Below are 19,143 nucleotides of genomic sequence, written 5' to 3'. Positions count from 1 at the left end.
ACAGTAACGACGACAGAACAGGACGACAGTAACGACGACAGAACAGGACGACAGTTAGGACGACAGAACAAGACGACGGTAAAGACGACAGAACAAGACGACATTAAGCACAGTAGAATAAGATGACAGTTAGAACGTCAGAACAAGACAATGGTAAAGATGAGAGAATAAAATGACAGTTAGGACGACAGTAAGGATGACAGAATAAGATGACAGTTAGGACGACAGTAAAGACGAGAGTAAGGACGACAGAGCAAGATGACAGTTAGGACGACAGAACAGGACGACAGTTAGGATGACAGAACAAGACGACAGTTAGGACGACAGAATAGGACGACAGTTAGGACGACACAACAAGATGGCAGAACAAAACGACAATAAGGACGACTAAAAGTAATAAAAGGACGACTAAGGACAAGATGACAGTTAGGACGACACAACAAGATGACAGAACAAAATGACAATAAGGACGACTAAAACTAATAAAAGTAATTAAACGACAGAGAAAAAGCAAGCAGGACAACAGATTAAGACGACATCAACAGACAACATACACACCTACATATACTGATTTACCTGAACAAGTAGGCAATGACTGTAGACAAAAACAAATGTATAGTACAAAGCACAAAGCATTCGACTCATTTTTGACACAAATGGAACCTCATAAATGGAACCTCATAATTTTTGACACAAATGGAACCTCATAAATAATGGGCTTCCCTTGGAATTTCCAATAAGTATTTAGAATGCAGCATCTTATTACAGTCTTTCTAAATGTTCTTTGAAAGTAATTAATTAATGAAAAAATGACACTTGTAATTTATATGTATGTAATTGCATATGTAATTTTGTTAATAGTATTTATTTAGTATATTTATGTTGTAAAAGTAGCGTTTTTAATTATTATTATTAATTATAAATCTGTGATGTTTAATAGATTTTTCTTCATTTGGCTCCATTACTTTTAATTATTTCATTCTTAATTCATTGTAATCTTTGTTGTCTTTAAAGACCTTTAAAATAGATGAACACTGACTGTGTGGATATGTTAAGTTTAATTACGTAGTAATTCTGGAATCTATTCTTAAAATAAAACATCTTATGTAAATTTTTATCCTATCGCGAATGCCGTTTGTTTCAATTTTTCAGTAAGGAGAAAAGAATATTCAATATTTCAAATATTCTACATTTTCGGAAGTAAGGAGAGGCTTCTTAGATGTACTTCCGGTTTCGTACGACAAAGGAGGCGGGACTTTGCTAGCTAACAGTTGCCGCTGTGGTGTTACTGAAGGATTATTCCTAACTGCGCCAATAAAGTTGAGATTTTAATACGGGTAGGTCAGCGTATTTCTAAAACCCTTTGTTCCCCAATACGTTTATAAAGCTCAGCAAATTAATATAAGAAACCGAAGTGCGCTTTTTTAGAGAAGTGAGTGAGTACGAGAGCACACCGCGAGACCGCTCTTTTGTTTGACTGAAACACGGAGCGTCGATTGGCTGTTGGCGTTTAGGGATTGTTTACCGGAAGATTAGCACGCGGCTAAGTATGCTATTCCACATAACACTGTACATGCATATAGTCCAAATCATAATCGCTTCTGTTAAAGGCTTACTTAACAGCCGGTATAAAAGAATGCATATATGGGTGATGAATTAATGTCCAAACTTTCGTTTGTCCTCCATTAAGCAGGTCAACTGTGGTTTGTTTATGACTAGTAGCTCATATAGATATTGTCAACAACATTTATTATGGGGAAATGATATATGGTGATTCTCAAAATCTACAGACATATAATACCATCTTTAAATCCTGAAAATCTGCGATAGTTATCGTAAGAGTTCTTTATTATGTTGTACTCTAAAGTATTCTGCTTTATCTTGAGCTATTCACATTTATTGCATTCAAATGTGAAGTCGTTTTAGGTTTAACTGGTGACATTTGTTCAGTAAAAAGTATAACCATGCAAATGTGTAGAATAGATATTAAGGATTGGTACTTGCTGTACTTGCCATTCATGGAGATAAATGCCAAATAATTCTGAGAGTCTACATCATTTTATTAATACAACTGGAAGAGTCAGACATTAATTAGTGCTGGAAGCCCTGAGTCTAAAAGGATGTTTGTTGGTGAACAGGTACCATTTCAATGGGCTCTAAGAGAAGACGAGCCACCTCTCCCTTCGGCAGTGCCAGCGGAGGAGACTTTGATGATGCCACCTCATCCACCCCAGTCAGTGGATGGAAGAGGAGGAGAGCTTCCACGGCTCCTTCTGTTGATCAAGTGAGTGCATGGCGTTTAGTATGGTCAAAACAACTTGCTTTAGCTCACAGTTTGGTTTAGATCATAACAATGATCTTGTCAGATTGACTTGGACTATCTTTTGTTTAGATTGCTGTGTGCCATGAATTGTACAACTCTGTCAGAGATTACAAAGATGACCAAGGCAGACAGATCTGTGAGCTCTTTGTTCGTGTACCAAAGAGAAGGTATGAGTGTATTCCTTGTCTTTTAAATATACACTGTCAGCCAAATGTTTGGACACACTTGCATTTTCTTTTTTTAATACACATAGTATTTTACACATTTCTAAATGGAGTAAAGCCGTAAAACTGAATGCTGGACCGTTAATGGCTGCTTTTTCTTCATTGTCTAGTAGTTCAAGGTTATTATAGTCCGCTATAACTAAAACCATAATATTTTCATTACCTGTAATAAAATGTGTTAATGGAAAAAAATATATAGTATAAAAAATGATTCATTAATGAAAAATGACACTTATATTACATCAGTTATCACAATTATACTTATTTATATGTTAACTAAAATAACATAGAATGTAAAAAAAATAATTTATTTCAGCAAGTTTCCAAGGCAACATTTATTAACAGTAAATGTTATTTAACATTAAAAAAAATTGCTGCTGAAACTAAATTGCTAAAAAAATTAAAATGTATTCTAATTCAAAATATTAATAAATACAATAATAGTCTCTCATTGATACTAAAATAACACTGGCTCAATTTATCCATGTTATAACAGTACCTGCAGAAAAGTAAAAGTAGTAATCACACTTGTAGTTTTATTAGTTCTGTGTCATTCTTTTTAAATGAATTTCACAATGTGATGAAATAAAAACCATACTGAGTTTAATGCATGCAACAGACACTAACCTACACTTCAACCTCCATTCTTATTTTTCCTGTTTTAGGAATCAGCCTGACTATTATGAAGTGGTAAGCCAGCCCATAGACATGATGAAAATACAGCAGAAGCTCAGGGCAGAGGAATACCAGGATGTAGAGCAGTTCTCAGCTGACTTTCATCTGCTTATTAATAACGCCAAAGCTTACTATCAAGTGAGTTTGCATTTGCATTTACACATAATATTGAAGTTTCTAACACATGAATCAGTTCAGCCTGTCTGTTGTTTTAGACTGCTGGTTAGTAATAGATGCAGTCAACATAGCTATTGCACAAGCAAAACTGTTCAGCATCACAGCCACCGTTAACTCAGAAATGCTAATACACCTGTGGGTCTCTTACAACAGGCTGACAGTGCAGAGTACAGAGCTGCCTGTAGGCTTTTGAACGTCTTCCTGTCTACCAAGAATGAACTGCTACAGGGAGCCGAAGGAGAGGAGGCTGAGGATGATGAGGAAGGTGAAGATGCGGAAAACCCTAGTGCTTCCATGGAAGAGGAGGTTAAAACAATTGACAGATTTTTTCTGTTTGTGTTTATAGAGTTTTTATTATTAATATGCACATCCAGACTGATATAATTTTTTCTCCTCTATACACCTTTGCCCAACAGAGATCACCAAGCTATCTAAAAGCCATACTGGAGCAGCTCTTGGAGGCCATAGTATCATGCACTGATTCCTCAGGGAGGCTTGTTAGCGAGCTATTCCAAAAACTTCCCTCCAAATTGGTTGGTCATTTTGCAGTGTGGATAATCATGACCAGTTTATTACTTTAATTAAAACTGACTTTTCCCCATCCAAATTCTTTCCTTTCCAGCATTATCCAGACTATTATGCCGTAATAAAAGAACCAATAGATTTGCGTACTGTGGCTCAGAGGGTACAGGTATGTGGTGCTTTGAAAATATGCTAGTGGACTTTAGCAATCAAAATGTGTAGTGGTGTGTATTTGGAGCTGTTATAATCATTTGAACCATAACAATACTGTCAAAGGCTGATGTAATATATATCACATGTAATTGTTTGTAATATTGATGCCCATTATTTACTTAGCAAGAGTTTTATAATAATTATATTTGTAACTTATGTGCAAGGCTTCCAGTGTCAGGTGCATTCATTTATTTATTTTAGCTGTACAAAAACAGTCCGTTATGCTGCTTGATATTGCAAACTGGTATTTGTTATCATATATATATTTTTTAATGTATTATCGTAATTAGGAACATGCTGATTTGTAGTGCAAATAGTTTTACTGTTTACTTCACTTTATTCTTCTAGTTACTTCCCCAATGAGTCAGGAATCTCTCACATCGACATGAAATGGTTTGCTTCCTATGTTGCAAAATAAGGTGAATAGTAGTAATAATTTGTTCTGTTTTTAGGCAGGACATTACAAATCCATCAGTGCCATGGCCAAGGACGTTGATATTTTGACCAAAAATGCCAAAATGTACAATGAACCAGGGTCACAAGTTTTCAAGGTTTGTACCCTTGACTTCACTTTATTCTTCTAGTTACTTCCCCAATGAGTCAGGAATCTCTCACATCGACATGAAATGGTTTGCTTCCTATGTTGCAAAATAAGGTGAATAGTAGTAATAATTTGTTCTGTTTTTAGGCAGGACATTACAAATCCATCAGTGCCATGGCCAAGGACGTTGATATTTTGACAAAAAATGCCAAAATGTACAATGAACCAGGGTCACAAGTTTTCAAGGTTTGTACCCTTTTTGTCTATTCATCCTAAACTTTTAACTCCTTGTATACAACATAAACACATTTTTGTCTTTGTAAAGGATGCAAACACAATTAAGAAGGTATTTGCCCAGAGAAGGACTGAGATTGAGCAGGCTGAACCCACTAAATCTAGCCTCCGCATCAGGTATTTCTTCTTTTCCTCAACTGGTTGCTTTGAAGTTGCATCTTTTAGTCTGTAACATACTGTGTTTTGCTAGAAATCGGAGGTCTGCTCAGGGTGACCGGCTGTCTGCCATCACTATGGCTCTTCAGGCTGGATCCGAAAGTGATGAAGACTCTATTCTGACAGGTACATATCCACAGTTCCCTTTGTCCAAGATAACTCTATAGCAATCCATTCGAAAGAGTCTGCCAACACTCTTATTCAAAAATACATTTGCAATGTCTGCAGCTTAATATATCTGAAGGCTTGTTCTTTGAAACACCTTTGTCTGTCCTTATACTTTGTCTCAGGCACTGTACGTTATGACACTGGAGAATCGGAGGCAGATTGCGGTCTCAGTGCAAGTGACCCAATCTTCTTGTTGTACCAGACAGTGCGAGGAGCCCGAAGTGTTCAGGGGCTGCTTCTCGCTGAACCCTTCCTCCAACTACCCGCACGAAGAGAATACCCAGACTACTACCATCAGATCAAAAACCCCATCTCCCTTCAACAGATCAGGTGTGGATAACCCATGTGATATATCTGCTGATTTGAATCGTGATGTTTGAAAGCAGTCAACATTTACGCACTCTTTCCATATTTTCTATTCTTTATAGGGATAAAATGAAGAATGGGGATTATGAAGGAATCGAGCAGATTGAGGCTGACCTCACGTTAATGATTGAGAATGCTAAACGCTACAACATGCCCAACTCCACCATATACAAACGTGCTCAGAGGTTACAGCAAATCATGCAGGTCAGTCTGCTTTAGAATTAGAATTAGAATTAGAATGTCTTTATTGTCATTGTACAGGTGTACAACGTAAATCTTTTGGCTCCCAGTACAAAAATTAAAAAGTTTAAGAACTAAAGGTCTTCTCCAAAACCTACTGAGAAACCTACTGCAAGAATGTCCTAGTGTTTCAGGGAAATGAGAAAAAAGGGTTGTTGTTTTTTGGTTGAATGTGTGTTCTAGCAAAAGAAAAGAGAGGTTCGAGATGATGATGAAGGAGATGTCTCTACTGCAAATTCTGACTTGGGAAGTAGTAAAAGGAAAAGGTAATTTTTAAATGATGTCGCACTCTTTCCATATTTTCTATTCTTTATAGGGATAAAATGAAGAATGGGGATTATGAAGGAATCGAGCAGATTGAGGCTGACCTCACGTTAATGATTGAGAATGCTAAACGCTACAACATGCCCAACTCCACCATATACAAACGTGCTCAGAGGTTACAGCAAATCATGCAGGTCAGTCTGCTTTAGAATTAGAATTAGAATGTCTTTATTGTCATTGTACAGGTGTACAACGAAAATCTTTTGGCTCCCAGTACAAAAATTAAAAAGTTTAAGAACTAAAGGTCTTCTCCAAAACCTACTGAGAAACCTACTGCAAGAATGTCCTAGTGTTTCAGGGAAATGAGAAAAAAGGGTTGTTGTTTTTTGGTTGAATGTGTGTTCTAGCAAAAGAAAAGAGAGGTTCGAGATGATGATGAAGGAGATGTCTCTACTGCAAATTCTGACTTGGGAAGTAGTAAAAGGAAAAGGTAATTTTTAAATGATGTCACACATTATTTTTTACCCATATGACTTGCAGTCAGTAATATGTTTAAAAAAAAAATTTAATGCCTTCATTATCTGGTCCTTAAAGCCACAAGAAGAACACCAAGAAAAACCGAATGAAGATGTTGTATGCTGCAGTGACTGAGGCACATGAGACAGGCACTGGACGCCGCCTCTGTGATCTCTTCATGGTGAAGCCCTCTAAGAAGGGTTACCCAGACTATTACCAGATCATCCAAGACCCAATGGACCTGCGTACCATCGAGAACAATATCCGCACTGAGCGTTATAACAATGAGGAAGCACTTATGGATGACATTAAGCTAATGTTTCGCAATGCCCGCCACTATAATGAGGAGGGATCTCAGGTGAGCATCATTACTTTACTCAAGCTGAATGCTAAATTGTAATACACTACTGTTCAAAAGTTTGGGGTCAGTAAAAAAAACATTTTCTTTAAAGAAATTTATATTTTTATTCAGCATGGAGGCATTAATTTGATCAAAAATGTAATGACAAAGACATTTATAATGTTGCAAAAAAAAATAAAAAAAATGCTGGGTTTTTGAACTTTTTCTATTGTTTAAAGAATCCTGAAAAATGTCAGTTTCCACAAAAAAATATTTAGCATTAAAATTGTTTTTAATGTTGAGAATAATAATATGAAATTATTTATTGTGCATCAAATCAGTATATTAGAATGATTTCTGAAGGATCATGTGAGGCTCATTCTTATCTTTTACAAGTATGTCTATGATGATTTACAGCAGTGTTAAAGGAACCTTTCATTCAGAAATAATATTTCTTCAATATTTATTTGTGTGGGTTCAAACCCGAATATAGTGTCTAAAATTGAAAAGACCCAATTTGAAATTTGTGCTTGCCATTTCATTTTTTGTACCTGCAGGTTTATAATGATGCAAACATCTTGGAGAAGATGGTTAAGGATAAACAGAAGGAGCTCGGCCCTCCTCCTGAGGAAGATGAGATGGGCTCTCCCAAACTCAAGCTTCGTATGTTTTTGTTTTTTTTTGGGGGGGGCTAAAATTGGACACTTTAATGCACTAATAAAGAAACAAATTTTAGATTAAATTCCTTTCTTTTTTCTAGGCCGTAGTGGAGTTGCTGCCTCCCCTAAAAAGGCCCGCACCCAGACCACCCCACTCCAGCAGAAGCTTACTGATCTCTACGAAGCAGTGACCAACTTCACAGACAATCGTGGCAGACGTCTCAGCACCGTTTTCCTGCGTCTTCCATCGCGTTCTGAGCTGCCTGACTATTATGCCGCCATTAAGCGTCCTATTGACATGGAACGTATACGCAGCTACATGGTACAGGGACGTTATCAAGATGTTGACTCGTTAGCAGAAGATTTTATCCTTATGTTCAACAACGCCTGCACCTACAACGAGCCAGAGTCTCTGATATACCGAGATGCACTGCTGCTTCATCGAGCCTTCCTGGAAGCCCGTCGACAAATTGAGGATGAAGAGGAGGGAGATGAAGGTGGACTGGGGGGTTTGTCGGTTGCCTCTCTCGTGCGTGAGCTCATCAGGAACCTCTTCGTTTCGATGATGGGCCACCAGGATGACGAAGGCCGCTGCTATAGTGACTCTTTGGCAGAGGTTCCCGCCATCGATCCCGCTAATCCAGAGGACCCGCCCCTCACTTTAGATATTATTCGTAATAATGTGGATCATGGCCGCTATCGGAGGCTGGATGTGTTCCAGGAGCATGTGTTTGAGGTGCTGGAGAAAGCAAGATGTCTCAACAGGTAAGCAGCAGGGAAGAGTGTGAAAATGAGCTATTCTTGTCACCATTAAAGAAACTGGAATTTAAAAGATGCCACTTTCTATAAAATGAACAGGAATGGATTTAGGCTTTAAAAATGACCATAAAAGGCTCCTTATGACGTGTTCTTATGTGCCAGTGTTTTCTCTTCCCCTCGTTGTGTCTTTCTCAAACCTCATTACACAATTTAGCATATTGGACCACTTTTATGAGATGTTTTTGATGCTTTTTTAAAATGTTTTCCATATTTTATTAGGGTTCCTGTGCGGTACGGAAAAGTAGGAACTTTTAGTCTTTTCCTATTTGAGCCAACTTTCAGATTTTTTGTCATTTCCAGGTCAGGATAAGTATGGAAAATCAGATAATGGTTAAATAAAATCTATTTTCTAACATTTTAAATTCAAATATATATATATGTATATATATAATGTATATGAAACAAAAATAATTATCCAAAGAGTGTTTTTCATGATGTTTAGAGTAGGTATAGTAAAAGAAAAAAGTGATTGTTTAACACAACTGAATGACTATTATAGATATTCAATATGCAAATTATTGCAATTTTTGGAAAATATTTTCTAAATAGATGTAATCAGTAACAATATTATTTTAAAACTTGAAATGTGACTTTAAAGTATTTAAAATGTATGCAGTCTGTGAAAGTGTATCAAATATAATCCTGTGGTTTAACTTGTCAGACTTAATAAAATGCTTTGCATTTAACTCTCTGACATAGCTACAATATTCTGGCATTATTTGGCAACATAATAGCAATTTTTCCCCCATGGGACTAAGATTTACAGATTTTGGAATGACATGAGAGTGAGTGAATGATGAAAAGAACTTCATGAATAATTCCTTTAAGCTCCGTTCAAGTCTAACAGAGTGAAGTTTGATGGTAGAGTCAACATGAATAGAAATCAAGTTTAGGACCGGTAATCTGAGAATTCATTACAGCTGTTGTGCGTTTCCAGGACCGATTCTGAGATCTTTGAAGATTCTGTGGAGTTGCAGCATTTCTTTGTGAAGATCCGTGACGAGCTGTGCAAGAATGGTGAAATCTTGCTGACCCCAGCACTGAGCTACACATCCAAACATCTGCATGCAGACATAGATCAAGAGAAGCGAGAGAAACTGCCCCAAGAAACTGAGGAAGACCGGCTGAAACGGGAAGAAGACAGAAAAGGTTATTTGCTCTTGATGTTTTCAGAAATTGCTTTGCTGTTGCTTCTAGCATTTTTAAAGTTATGTAACACCTTGGGATACCCTTTAAAGTCTTGCTGCATTAATGACTGTCTCTTATAGAAGTGTAATAATGTTCACTTTGTTTTTATGACTAATGGCTCTTCCAGAAGAGGACAAAGCAGAGGGTGCTGCAGGAAGCCAGTGGCTGTCAGGTCCTCAAAGCTCATATAGTCAGGACTGCAACTTTGAGAACAACACCTACAGCGTGGGAGATTGTGTGTATGTTCAGCCTTCAGAAGCAAATTTGCAACCTCACATTGTCTGCATTGAAAAACTCTGGAAGGATGAAGCTGGTGCGCACATTCTCACTTTTTCTTTATTGACGTTGTTAAATGCTCTTTTGCTTTTTTGTTGACGTATCACCTCCATTTGTCAAATGTATTTGTTTTTTTATATTTCCATTTTCTTGTATAAACAATTGGATGTGTTTGTTGACTGCAGGTGAGCAGTGGATGTACGGATGTTGGTTTTATCGTCCAGGGGAAACTTTCCATTTGGCAACCCGCAAGTTTCTGGAGAAGGAGGTATTCAAGAGTGACTACTACAACCGTGTTCCTTTCAGCAAGATCTTGGGGAAATGTGTTGTGTTGTTTGTAAAGGTGAGTAACATGAGGCAAATATGTTTAAATAATAAATGTATATGGCCAAGAGGTTCACAAAATAAAGCCATAAGCCACGAGAGACTGTGTGTTGCAATGAAAGTAACATTAATGATATATATCTTATTAAATTTACTTTCGTTTCAATATGTTCCTCACAGGCTCTTGAAGAATTTTGCATTTAATTCTCTTGAATGTGGGATTGTTGTTTTAGGAGTATTTTAAGTTGCAACCAGAAGGCTTTAGACCCGAAGACGTCTATGTCTGTGAAACCCGCTACACTGCCAGGACCAAAACCTTCAAGAAGATCAAAATATGGTCCATGCCGCCAAGCTCTGTCAAGCTAGTCTCTCGAGAGGTTCTGTTACCCGTAGTCAGAGTTGCCTCCATGTTTGTCAGTGCAAAAGACAAAGCGGCTGATCTTCCTGATGTGGAGAGTGGTGGCTTCATCGAGAAGGTATGAAGGAAATGATTGATTTTGAGTACACTTCTTGTTTTCTTAAATTAAATTAAGCTTGTAATACTCTCTTGCACTCATTACAGGAGCGAGAAGACGTTCCAGTTGAAGTGGCCAATGGGGAGCCAGGATGCCAGTACTATGAACAGCTCCACTACAATGACATGTGGCTTAAACTGGGTGACTGTGTCTACATACGCTCCCACAGGCTGGTGCGACCACGAGTTGGCAGGTGGGCAAAATCTTGCTTATTTTACCCCAATAACTTATTATAAAAGTACACAATTGATAGTAATATAAGCCTACAGCATTAGTCTGAGTTGTTATGGTTGATATGGACAGAATCGAGAAGATGTGGTTGCGGGATGGAGCAGCATTCTTCTTTGGACCCATTTTCATCCACCCTGAGGAAACGGAACATGAGCCAACAAAGATGTTTTACAAACGTGAGGTGTTCCTCAGCAGCATGGAGGAGAACTGTCCTATGACCTGCATCTTAGGTATGGGCACTGAGTGAATAAATTCAATGTAATTGTAATAAAATCCTAGTTTTCATATCAGTTTGCTATCCATCCACAACCAACCAAACTGTGGGTGTTCAAGCTGTGAAAAGAAATTTTGCCTACCATTCTTGTCAAATGCACATGTTGCCTTTGGGATCATTAACACTGGAAATACAATTAAGACCTACTACTTGCGGAAGCTTGTGGTGATTTTATAGTATAAAACTAGCCACCACAGAACCCCGAATGCATAATTGAATCGGTGTGGGATCACTTGGCTCGAGTAAGAACAAAAAGCCGCCAAATGAAATAAATTATTGCAGATCCAGTAGCAAATGTATAATGTTGAAACTTAAAAGACTGTATTCCCACAAATGGGATTTTTACAGCTGATTAAGTGCTTGAACATTTTCATTTGAATTAATCTGTTCTCTTCTTCGGTTCCCTACCTTGCATTTAAAAAAAAAAATAAGTTTGAAAACTTACTATGGACCATATTTTAAGTCTTTCCCTTTCTTTTCACAGGGAAATGTGTGGTCTCCTCTTTTAAGGAATTCCTGTCCTGCAGACCAACTGAATGTCCAGAAGAAGACATTCTCTTGTTTGAAAGTCGGTACATTGAGAGTGAAAAGCAGATGAAGAAGTTTAAAGCCTTGAAACGCTTCTCCCTCTCAGCCAAGGTCGTTGATGATGAGATCTTCTACTTTAGGTGCTTTTTACTTTCCTACCTTACTTTTAGTGGGCAATATGTGTTACAGCCAGAGTCTTATTGCTTTTATTAATAATTAATGTGCCAGACTTCAAACTAAGGCTCGAAATGGTTGATTGGGTTTAGCGACTAACTGATGCTGTAATTTAATTTTCAGAAAACCCATCGTGCCCCAGAAGGTGCCATCTCCACTGCTAGATAAGAAGATTGAGGAGCTAGAGGCTAAGTTTGCAGACATGGAAAATCTGGATGAAGATATGGATGACCTGGACGAAGATGACGATGAAGCAGCAGCGACGCCCTCAATGCCACCCAGTCAGGCATCCACAACAAGTGACATGGATATGCCTTATACACCACCACAGGTACTCCAGTCTCCCAAGAAATCAGTCATTACCCATCCTGTCCAGTTTTACATGCACAAGAATATTCAGATATTAATTATTTTCCAATTATGTGTGCATCATAAGCTGTTTTTTAGCAAACATGAAACAATGAAACATGAATAAATATATTACATAGTTATTGCTATCAGAAATCCATTGATAAAAGTATTGAGATGAAATTTTGTTATTGACCAAATACTTATTTTCGACCATAATTTGCAAATAAATTCTTTAAAAATCCTACAATGTGATTTTCTGGATTTTTTTTTCTCATTTTGTCTCTCATAGTTGAGGTATACCTATGATGAAAATTACAGGCCTCTCTCATCTTTTTAAGTGGGAGAACTTGCACAATTGGTGGCTGACTAAATACTTTTTTGCCCCACTGTATATAAATCTTCAACTGTCTAGGTTTAAGTTGATCAAGTTGATTCAACTTGATCAACTTTTATTTTATTTAGTTTTCATATTTAACAGTAGCTGACTTTTTCTTTACACCCCTGTTTGCTATGCACAGTCCACGCCAAAGATTAAGGGTATGTCCAAAAAGGAAGGAGCCAAGCGTAAGATCAACATGAGTGGCTACATCCTGTTTAGCAGTGAAGTGAGGGCTATTATTAAGGCTCGTCACCCTGATTTCTCCTTTGGAGAGCTAAGCCGACTGGTGGGCACAGAATGGAGGAACCTGGAAGCTTCTAAGAAGGTGGAATATGAAGGTACTACTACTTGTTTCACTTCTGTTTCAGTTTTTTATAACCATTTCTTACTGTGTGTCAGTAAGTTATTTTAGCATGTGTGTTTGGCTCAGTGTTATTTTTTTAGGATTACTGATAAACTAATGTAGTTTGTTTTGTATTAGTTATCTATTTTAGTTACAGTTGTAATAATGTTGTCATTTTATTCGTTTTTTATTATGTCTATATAGGTTTTTTATTAAGTTTTATTTTCTTAAATGTGTGTGTATATATATAGTATTTATAGAGTTTTAGCTTTTAGTTTTAATTACTTTTTCTTATTTGTAAGTCGCTTTGGATAAAAGCGTCTGCTAAATGACTAAAAGTAAAGTAAAGGTACGTTCTCAACCCTTCCTGAGAAGTTGCTCTAGCCCTGATTACTTTAGTTCACCTCATGTGATTCAAGATGTTGGTGAGCTTGTTTCTTCATTGGAACAGATTTGGAGAAATTTAGTATTATATCACTTGCTCACCAATGGATCCTTTGCAGTGAATGGGTGCCGTCAGAATGAGAGTTCAAACAGCTGATAAAAACATCACAATAATCCACACCAATCCAGTCCATCAATTAACATATTTTGAAGTGAAAAGCGGCATGTTTATAATAAACAAATGCGTCATTAAGATGTCTTTAACTTCAAACCATTGCTTCTGGCTAAAATACAAGTCCACTATCCATTACATTGCTTTCTCGCACAGGTCAAGCACCGTTTACGAGTGAAAACTGTCCAAAACGGTTCTAAACAAATATGTCCATGGATTTTGATATGAGAGGTAAATAGGGGATGGACTCTTTCACTGGAGGAAGCATTATTATAGTATTTTGGCTGGAAGTGATGGTTTGAATGCCTTAAAATGCCTTAATAATGGATTTGTTACTTGCACACACACACATTTTCACTTCACAAGACCGTAAATGATGTTGATTTGTTGTTGATTACTTGTGAATTACTGTGATTTACTGTGATGATTAAGTGTTTGAACTCTATGGCACCTGTTGCGAAATTTATTAAAATCGAAAGGAGTATTAGGATTAGTACATTTTCAGCAAATATTCACGTCAAGGTAAAATATTCCATTATGATAAATATCCAGTCATATCTCAAATAAAGCAAGACATTTTTACAAGACACTGCTATGAATACAACCAATTAAGAGTCACAAGATAAGAGATGCATTTGGGATCTCGCATCTGAATGTTTGCATGTCTGCAGCGGAGATTATTTGTCCTCCTTAAGAATAGCCAGCAGTTCATTTTCCCCATAGAAATGAATAACAATGGTAACCAGGATTAGTTTTCCTCCATGTACAACACATTATTTCTGTATAGAAAATGTTTTTATTATTCACAGTGTTGCTTAATACAACCACATGCCGAAGAGCCTCAATTCAGTTATCAATGTTTTTACAGAACGGGCAGCTAAACTGGTAGAGCAGCAGGAACGGGAGAGGGTCCTTCAGCAGCAACAGCAGCAGCAGGCTTCCCCAAGAGCAGGTACCCCAGTTGGCTCAATGATGGGGGTGGTACCTCCCCCAAGCGCTATGGGGATGCTAAACCAGGCCATGCCACCTGTGCCAGGTAATGCTAAATCGCCCCCACCCTTGCTGAAAGAGACCGATGCAGCATCCGGGCACCTTCCGACAGTTCTCATCTATTTAAACCATCTGAAACCTCAACTCATCAATCATGTCTCTATCTTCCCCGTACCAACAGTGTGCCCCATTAGTGACTATTCAGTTAATTTCACTAAATGCCTTTTGTTTGAATGCAAACTTTTTGGTCTCGTCTTGTTTTTGAATATTGCCACACACTTTTCTTTTTGCATGAGAACCTTTTTTATTAACCCGTTAATATTTAGAGCTCTTTTTTTTTTTTACACGCCTGGATTAACCACATTTAAAAATTTCTTTGACATTGATATGACTTATTTTGTAGTTGCATGACTTGTTAGACAACTGCATGTCATCAATGCATGGATCTTTTTGTGCTATCTCCTCCTCACCCAAGGCATAATGGGAAATTATGGCCTGCCCTACATGCCTATGCAGGGTCCTTCTGAGGGCATGATGGGCATGGGTGGCACACCACCTCATCCCATGGGGGTGCCCCAGCTGCCTTCCCAGCACTACCTTCTACCAGGCATGGCCGGGTACCCTGGTATGCCCCATCCGGGTAAGAAGCACCCCGATTAGACAGAAACCCCACCTGAAGATCTTCTGACCATCTCCAATCCCCAAAAAATAAATACAAATTAAATCTTTTTTTTTCTCCCCTCTTTCTCTCGGTTTGAAATCATGGCTTTGTTCCAAAATCTAGTGAGCTGCCTGGACAGCAAGGCAGCTTTATATGGTTTTGAAACAGAGCTGATTGTTTGTACATTATTTTAGTGAATGAGGAAATGCTTTTTATAACTAGATAATATCTGTATTTCTGCATGGTCTAATTTTAGTTGTAACTAATTCATAGAGTGGGAATATTCACACAACACCACTAACATGCTTTTTTTTCGCAATATCTTACCTCACACTTTCTTAATCTATTTTCTACACATGATGTGCACTTCCACATTTCCACTGACTGACTTCACTGAATCATTGTTTTTTAAAAACACCACTTGCTTGGGGAAAATGTAACACACATTTATGTAAAAAATATTTATTCAGTCGGTGCACATTAATTTGCAACATTATCTGTTGGAGTTGAGATTTAAACTGATTTTGCTTTCCTATTCAGGTGTGATGGGCCCAGGAATAAACGGCATGGCTGGAAGTCCTGGTCCTGGAAACCATTATGGCATGCAGGTGAAGAACATGTTCATCCAGCTTTCAGTGGTGACGATAAAGCAGATACAGATTGTCATCTCTGTCTTTACTTTGTGTTCTCAGATGGGTGGATATGGGCCAGGACAGCAAGCTCCACCACCATATCCAGGTCAAGGTCAACCAGGCCAGCAGCAGCCAACCCCGCCTATTTTTGTGGCACCGCCTCCAAAACCTCAGCGTCTTCTCCATTCAGAAGCTTATTTGAAGTACATTGAGGGCCTGAGTGCAGAATCCTCCACTATTAGCAAGTGGGACCAGAGCCTTAAGGGTAAAGATGATTTGCATGCGAATTGCATATGAGAGTTGTTTTATGTATTCCTTTTGAAGTTATATACAGTTACAGTAATGTTCAGAAGTTTGAGGTCAGTTAGGTTTATCTTAATTTGACCAAAATTAATACTTTTATTCAGCAAATATGCACTACATTGATCAAAAGTGACAGTAAAGACATATAAGAATATAAAAAAAAAAGTGATGTGACATGTGGCCAAGTATGGTGACCCATACTCGGAATTAGTGCTCTAGTGCATTTATCCATCCAAAGTGCACACACACAGCAGTGAACACACACACACACACACCGTGAACACACACCCGGAGCAGTGGGCAGCCATTTATGCTGCGGTGCCCGGGGAGCAGTTGGGGGTTTGGTGCCTTGCTCAAGGGCCCCTCAGTCGTGGTATTGAAAGGGGGAGAGCGCGCTGTACATTCACTCCCCCCACCTACAATTCCTGCCGGTACGAGACTCGAACCTGCAACCTTTGGGTTACGAGTCCGACTCTCTAACCATTAGGCCATGACTTCATGATATAACAATTTATTTAAGATTTCTGTTTCAAATTAATGATGTTCTTTTGAATGTTTTATGGTTTTTTGAAAATATTAAACAGCACAGCTGTTTTCAACATTGATGATAGTAAGACATTTTTCTTGAGCACAAAAAATCACCATATTAGAATGATTTCTGAAGGATCATGTGACACTGAAGACTAAAGGCTACAGCACTTTGGCTACAGCCAAAACATCTCTGAATGACCCATTTTTGCTGCTCCGTTTTAGTGGCCTTGTCCCAAATGATGCATGTTTTAAAACGTTTTCTTTCTAATTTTCATTCCTTCAGTACAAAGAAAAGACTGTCGGCTCACCAGGGAGCAGGAGAGCCGTCTCCCTACTCACTGGCTGAAAAGCAAGGGTGCTCACACCACGATGGCCGACGCATTATGGCGACTCCGAGATCTGATGATGAACGACACGCTCAATATCCGACAGGCGTACAACCTTTAAACCTTTGTTTTATCCCCAACTCTCAGGACTCTAATTTATGCAAGCCTTCTCCTACCAAATCTTTCCTATCACAATGTGATAAAGTATTATGTACTGTCGGAAATGCTTCAGCAATAATCTCCTAGTTGTGTGTGTATTTGTGTGTGAGTGAGAAATAAATGTTTTAGCCACATTTAGGTACATATGACGTACTGGAATTAAGTCACTCATGCATCAATTTCTAACTGCTGACATGGATTTGAAATATGTCACTTCGACTGTTACTTTAAATTAATTTTGGTTGCATTTATGATGTTGAACCACATCATTTTTATATTGCTGAAAACATCACCAATCCTCACAAAGTTATCTGGCTATGGCCACTCTAGGCTTCAAAAGTTGTAAAAGAACACGGTAGCAGTTTACAAATATATTTTCTTTTTTATACAGAGGCAAAATAAGCTGATAAGTTCCTCTTTATTTTAATGATAATGTAATAAAAGTTTTCCAATGTGTACAAAAAAAAAAAGCCTGTGAGAAATGCTTGAACACAGTTGCATTAAGAATGAAAAAATTGTCAAAATTTCACCAATAAACAGCATTTCAAATGGATAAAGTGTGCTTCCAGTATGTCCAAAACATGTTTGTGAGAGGATTGGGTTACCAGCCCCTCCACCCACCACACCACTGTAACATAAGGCCCGCCTAACCACGCCACAAACCTCTGCAGATGCAGATTATGTTTAAATACGACTAATAAAAAAGCAGAATTGTAATTTAATGTAGGAATTAATTATTAAAAACCCATTTTTTCCATAATTTTTACCCCACAAATGACTGGCGTGATGTCATTTCCTGGCAGGGGCGGAAAATATCGGTCTATTCTCTTTAGTGTTTGCCCTGTCTACACTCACCCTCTCTACCTCTTCCCGTATTTTCATACTAAACCAGTCCAGAACCCCTTAAAACAGGACGAAACTGAACAGACACTACACTTGAACATCGTAACTCATGGAGTATATCACAAACGGAGAGAAATAAACGGAGGTGAGCTTTATTCAGCCGGCTTTTGTGGAGATGCGCGAGCTGCTAGTGTGTTAGCTCGAGCCATTCATATGGATCTCAGTGGATTTTATCGCATATTGTCATAGCGGCTTTCCACGAAAAACACGTAACATAGAAACTGGGCTGATTTGTTAACGCCATACGTTTTATATTTATAGTTCTAGTATGTGTATATCGCTGGTTTTGATACTTGTGTAAGGCTAGGAGGAGTCTTGACAGCTGATATTTATTTTGCTGTCCATATTTCCAGCTTGTGCGTTTGTTTTTTCTTTTAAATGTAAAAAAAAATAAAAATCAGTTGACAGTGCATGCTGAAATGCAGTAGGTCAGATAATATTGTACATACTAAATATGTTCAAACTGTGCTAATGTTAATTTGTAAAATAATCGGTTTAAACTAAATGACACTGCCTGACGTTTCATTTTGCCACTTTTTTGCAAGGACGATGTCTTTTGATCTTGTGCTGTTAAACAGGTTTCCAGGAATTGTCAGCCAATAAGATCTTAATGCGATGTTACTGTAATATGATGTTTTTCCATTTTGACATTTGGCATCATTACATTAACCCCATACATCCTGTAGGCTTTATCAATATTAAAGGGGTCATATGATGCTTTTTTAAAGATCATTATTTGGTGTAACAGAATATGTTGACATGCTTTAATGTTAAAAAAACACATTATTTTTCAAATACTGTACATTATTGTAGGTCCTCTATGCTCCGCCTCTCTCAAACGCTTCGTTTTCTACTAAGTCCCTCCTTCCGACAAGCGCAGTCTGCTCTGATTGGCCAGCTGACCCAGTGCATTGTGATTGACCGAACACCGCAAGCACTCGTCGGAAATGTAACGCCCCTTACCATAATCGCGAGCTTCATCTTTCAAAATAAATGTAAAGA

At 37.9% G+C, this 19,143-nt stretch overlaps 2 protein-coding genes across 8 annotated transcripts in view; both read left to right on the top strand.

The window, feature by feature from the left end:
* The first annotated feature begins 1,249 nt into the window (after positions 1 to 1,249).
* Positions 1,250 to 17,791, top strand: LOC107555971 (protein polybromo-1-like). 7 transcript variants are annotated; one of them, XM_016238928.1, is made up of 30 exons: positions 1,250 to 1,337; positions 2,139 to 2,284; positions 2,393 to 2,490; positions 3,213 to 3,360; positions 3,553 to 3,705; positions 3,816 to 3,932; positions 4,022 to 4,090; positions 4,587 to 4,685; positions 5,001 to 5,086; positions 5,160 to 5,251; positions 5,416 to 5,623; positions 5,722 to 5,863; positions 6,083 to 6,165; positions 6,758 to 7,037; positions 7,577 to 7,682; positions 7,780 to 8,443; positions 9,435 to 9,646; positions 9,813 to 9,998; positions 10,147 to 10,304; positions 10,519 to 10,761; positions 10,848 to 10,993; positions 11,104 to 11,261; positions 11,790 to 11,973; positions 12,131 to 12,338; positions 12,877 to 13,075; positions 14,505 to 14,672; positions 15,102 to 15,266; positions 15,828 to 15,895; positions 15,980 to 16,184; positions 17,037 to 17,791. In XM_016238928.1, the coding sequence occupies exons 2-30, from the start codon at positions 2,150 to 2,152 to the stop codon at positions 17,198 to 17,200; spliced, it is 4,944 nt and encodes a 1,647-aa protein (XP_016094414.1). In that variant the 5' UTR covers positions 1,250 to 1,337; positions 2,139 to 2,149; the 3' UTR covers positions 17,201 to 17,791. The 7 variants fall into 7 exon arrangements, with proteins under 7 accessions (XP_016094414.1, XP_016094415.1, XP_016094412.1 ...); XM_016238929.1 differs by having other exon boundaries at positions 9,804 to 9,998; positions 14,505 to 14,588; XM_016238926.1 differs by having other exon boundaries at positions 9,804 to 9,998.
* A 244-nt stretch (positions 17,792 to 18,035) lies between these two features.
* stau1 (staufen double-stranded RNA binding protein 1) overlaps positions 18,036 to 19,143 on the top strand; it is a 26,852-nt gene continuing 25,744 nt past the window's right edge. The window contains 1 exon segment of the mRNA XM_071582305.1: positions 18,036 to 18,226. The gene's annotated coding sequence lies outside the window, so the exon portion shown is untranslated.

This window comes from Sinocyclocheilus grahami, unplaced genomic scaffold, assembly GCF_001515645.1.
Source record: "Sinocyclocheilus grahami isolate Dianchi unplaced genomic scaffold, SAMN03320097.WGS_v1.1 scaffold551.1, whole genome shotgun sequence".
NCBI lineage: Eukaryota > Metazoa > Chordata > Actinopteri > Cypriniformes > Cyprinidae > Sinocyclocheilus > Sinocyclocheilus grahami.
The sequence above is the reverse complement of the archived record's forward strand: the minus strand, read 5'-3'. Positions and strand labels throughout refer to the sequence as shown.

Coding starts and splice junctions, on each gene's coding strand:
- LOC107555971 (XM_016238926.1), top strand. CDS start 2,150: ATGGGCTCTAAGAGAAGACGAGCCACCTCTCCCTTCGGCAGTGCCAGC. Junction 6,166..6,757: donor GGAAGTAGTAAAAGGAAAAG/GTAATTTTTAAA, acceptor TGGTCCTTAAAG/CCACAAGAAGAACACCAAGA. Junction 15,267..15,827: donor CCCTGGTATGCCCCATCCGG/GTAAGAAGCACC, acceptor TTTCCTATTCAG/GTGTGATGGGCCCAGGAATA.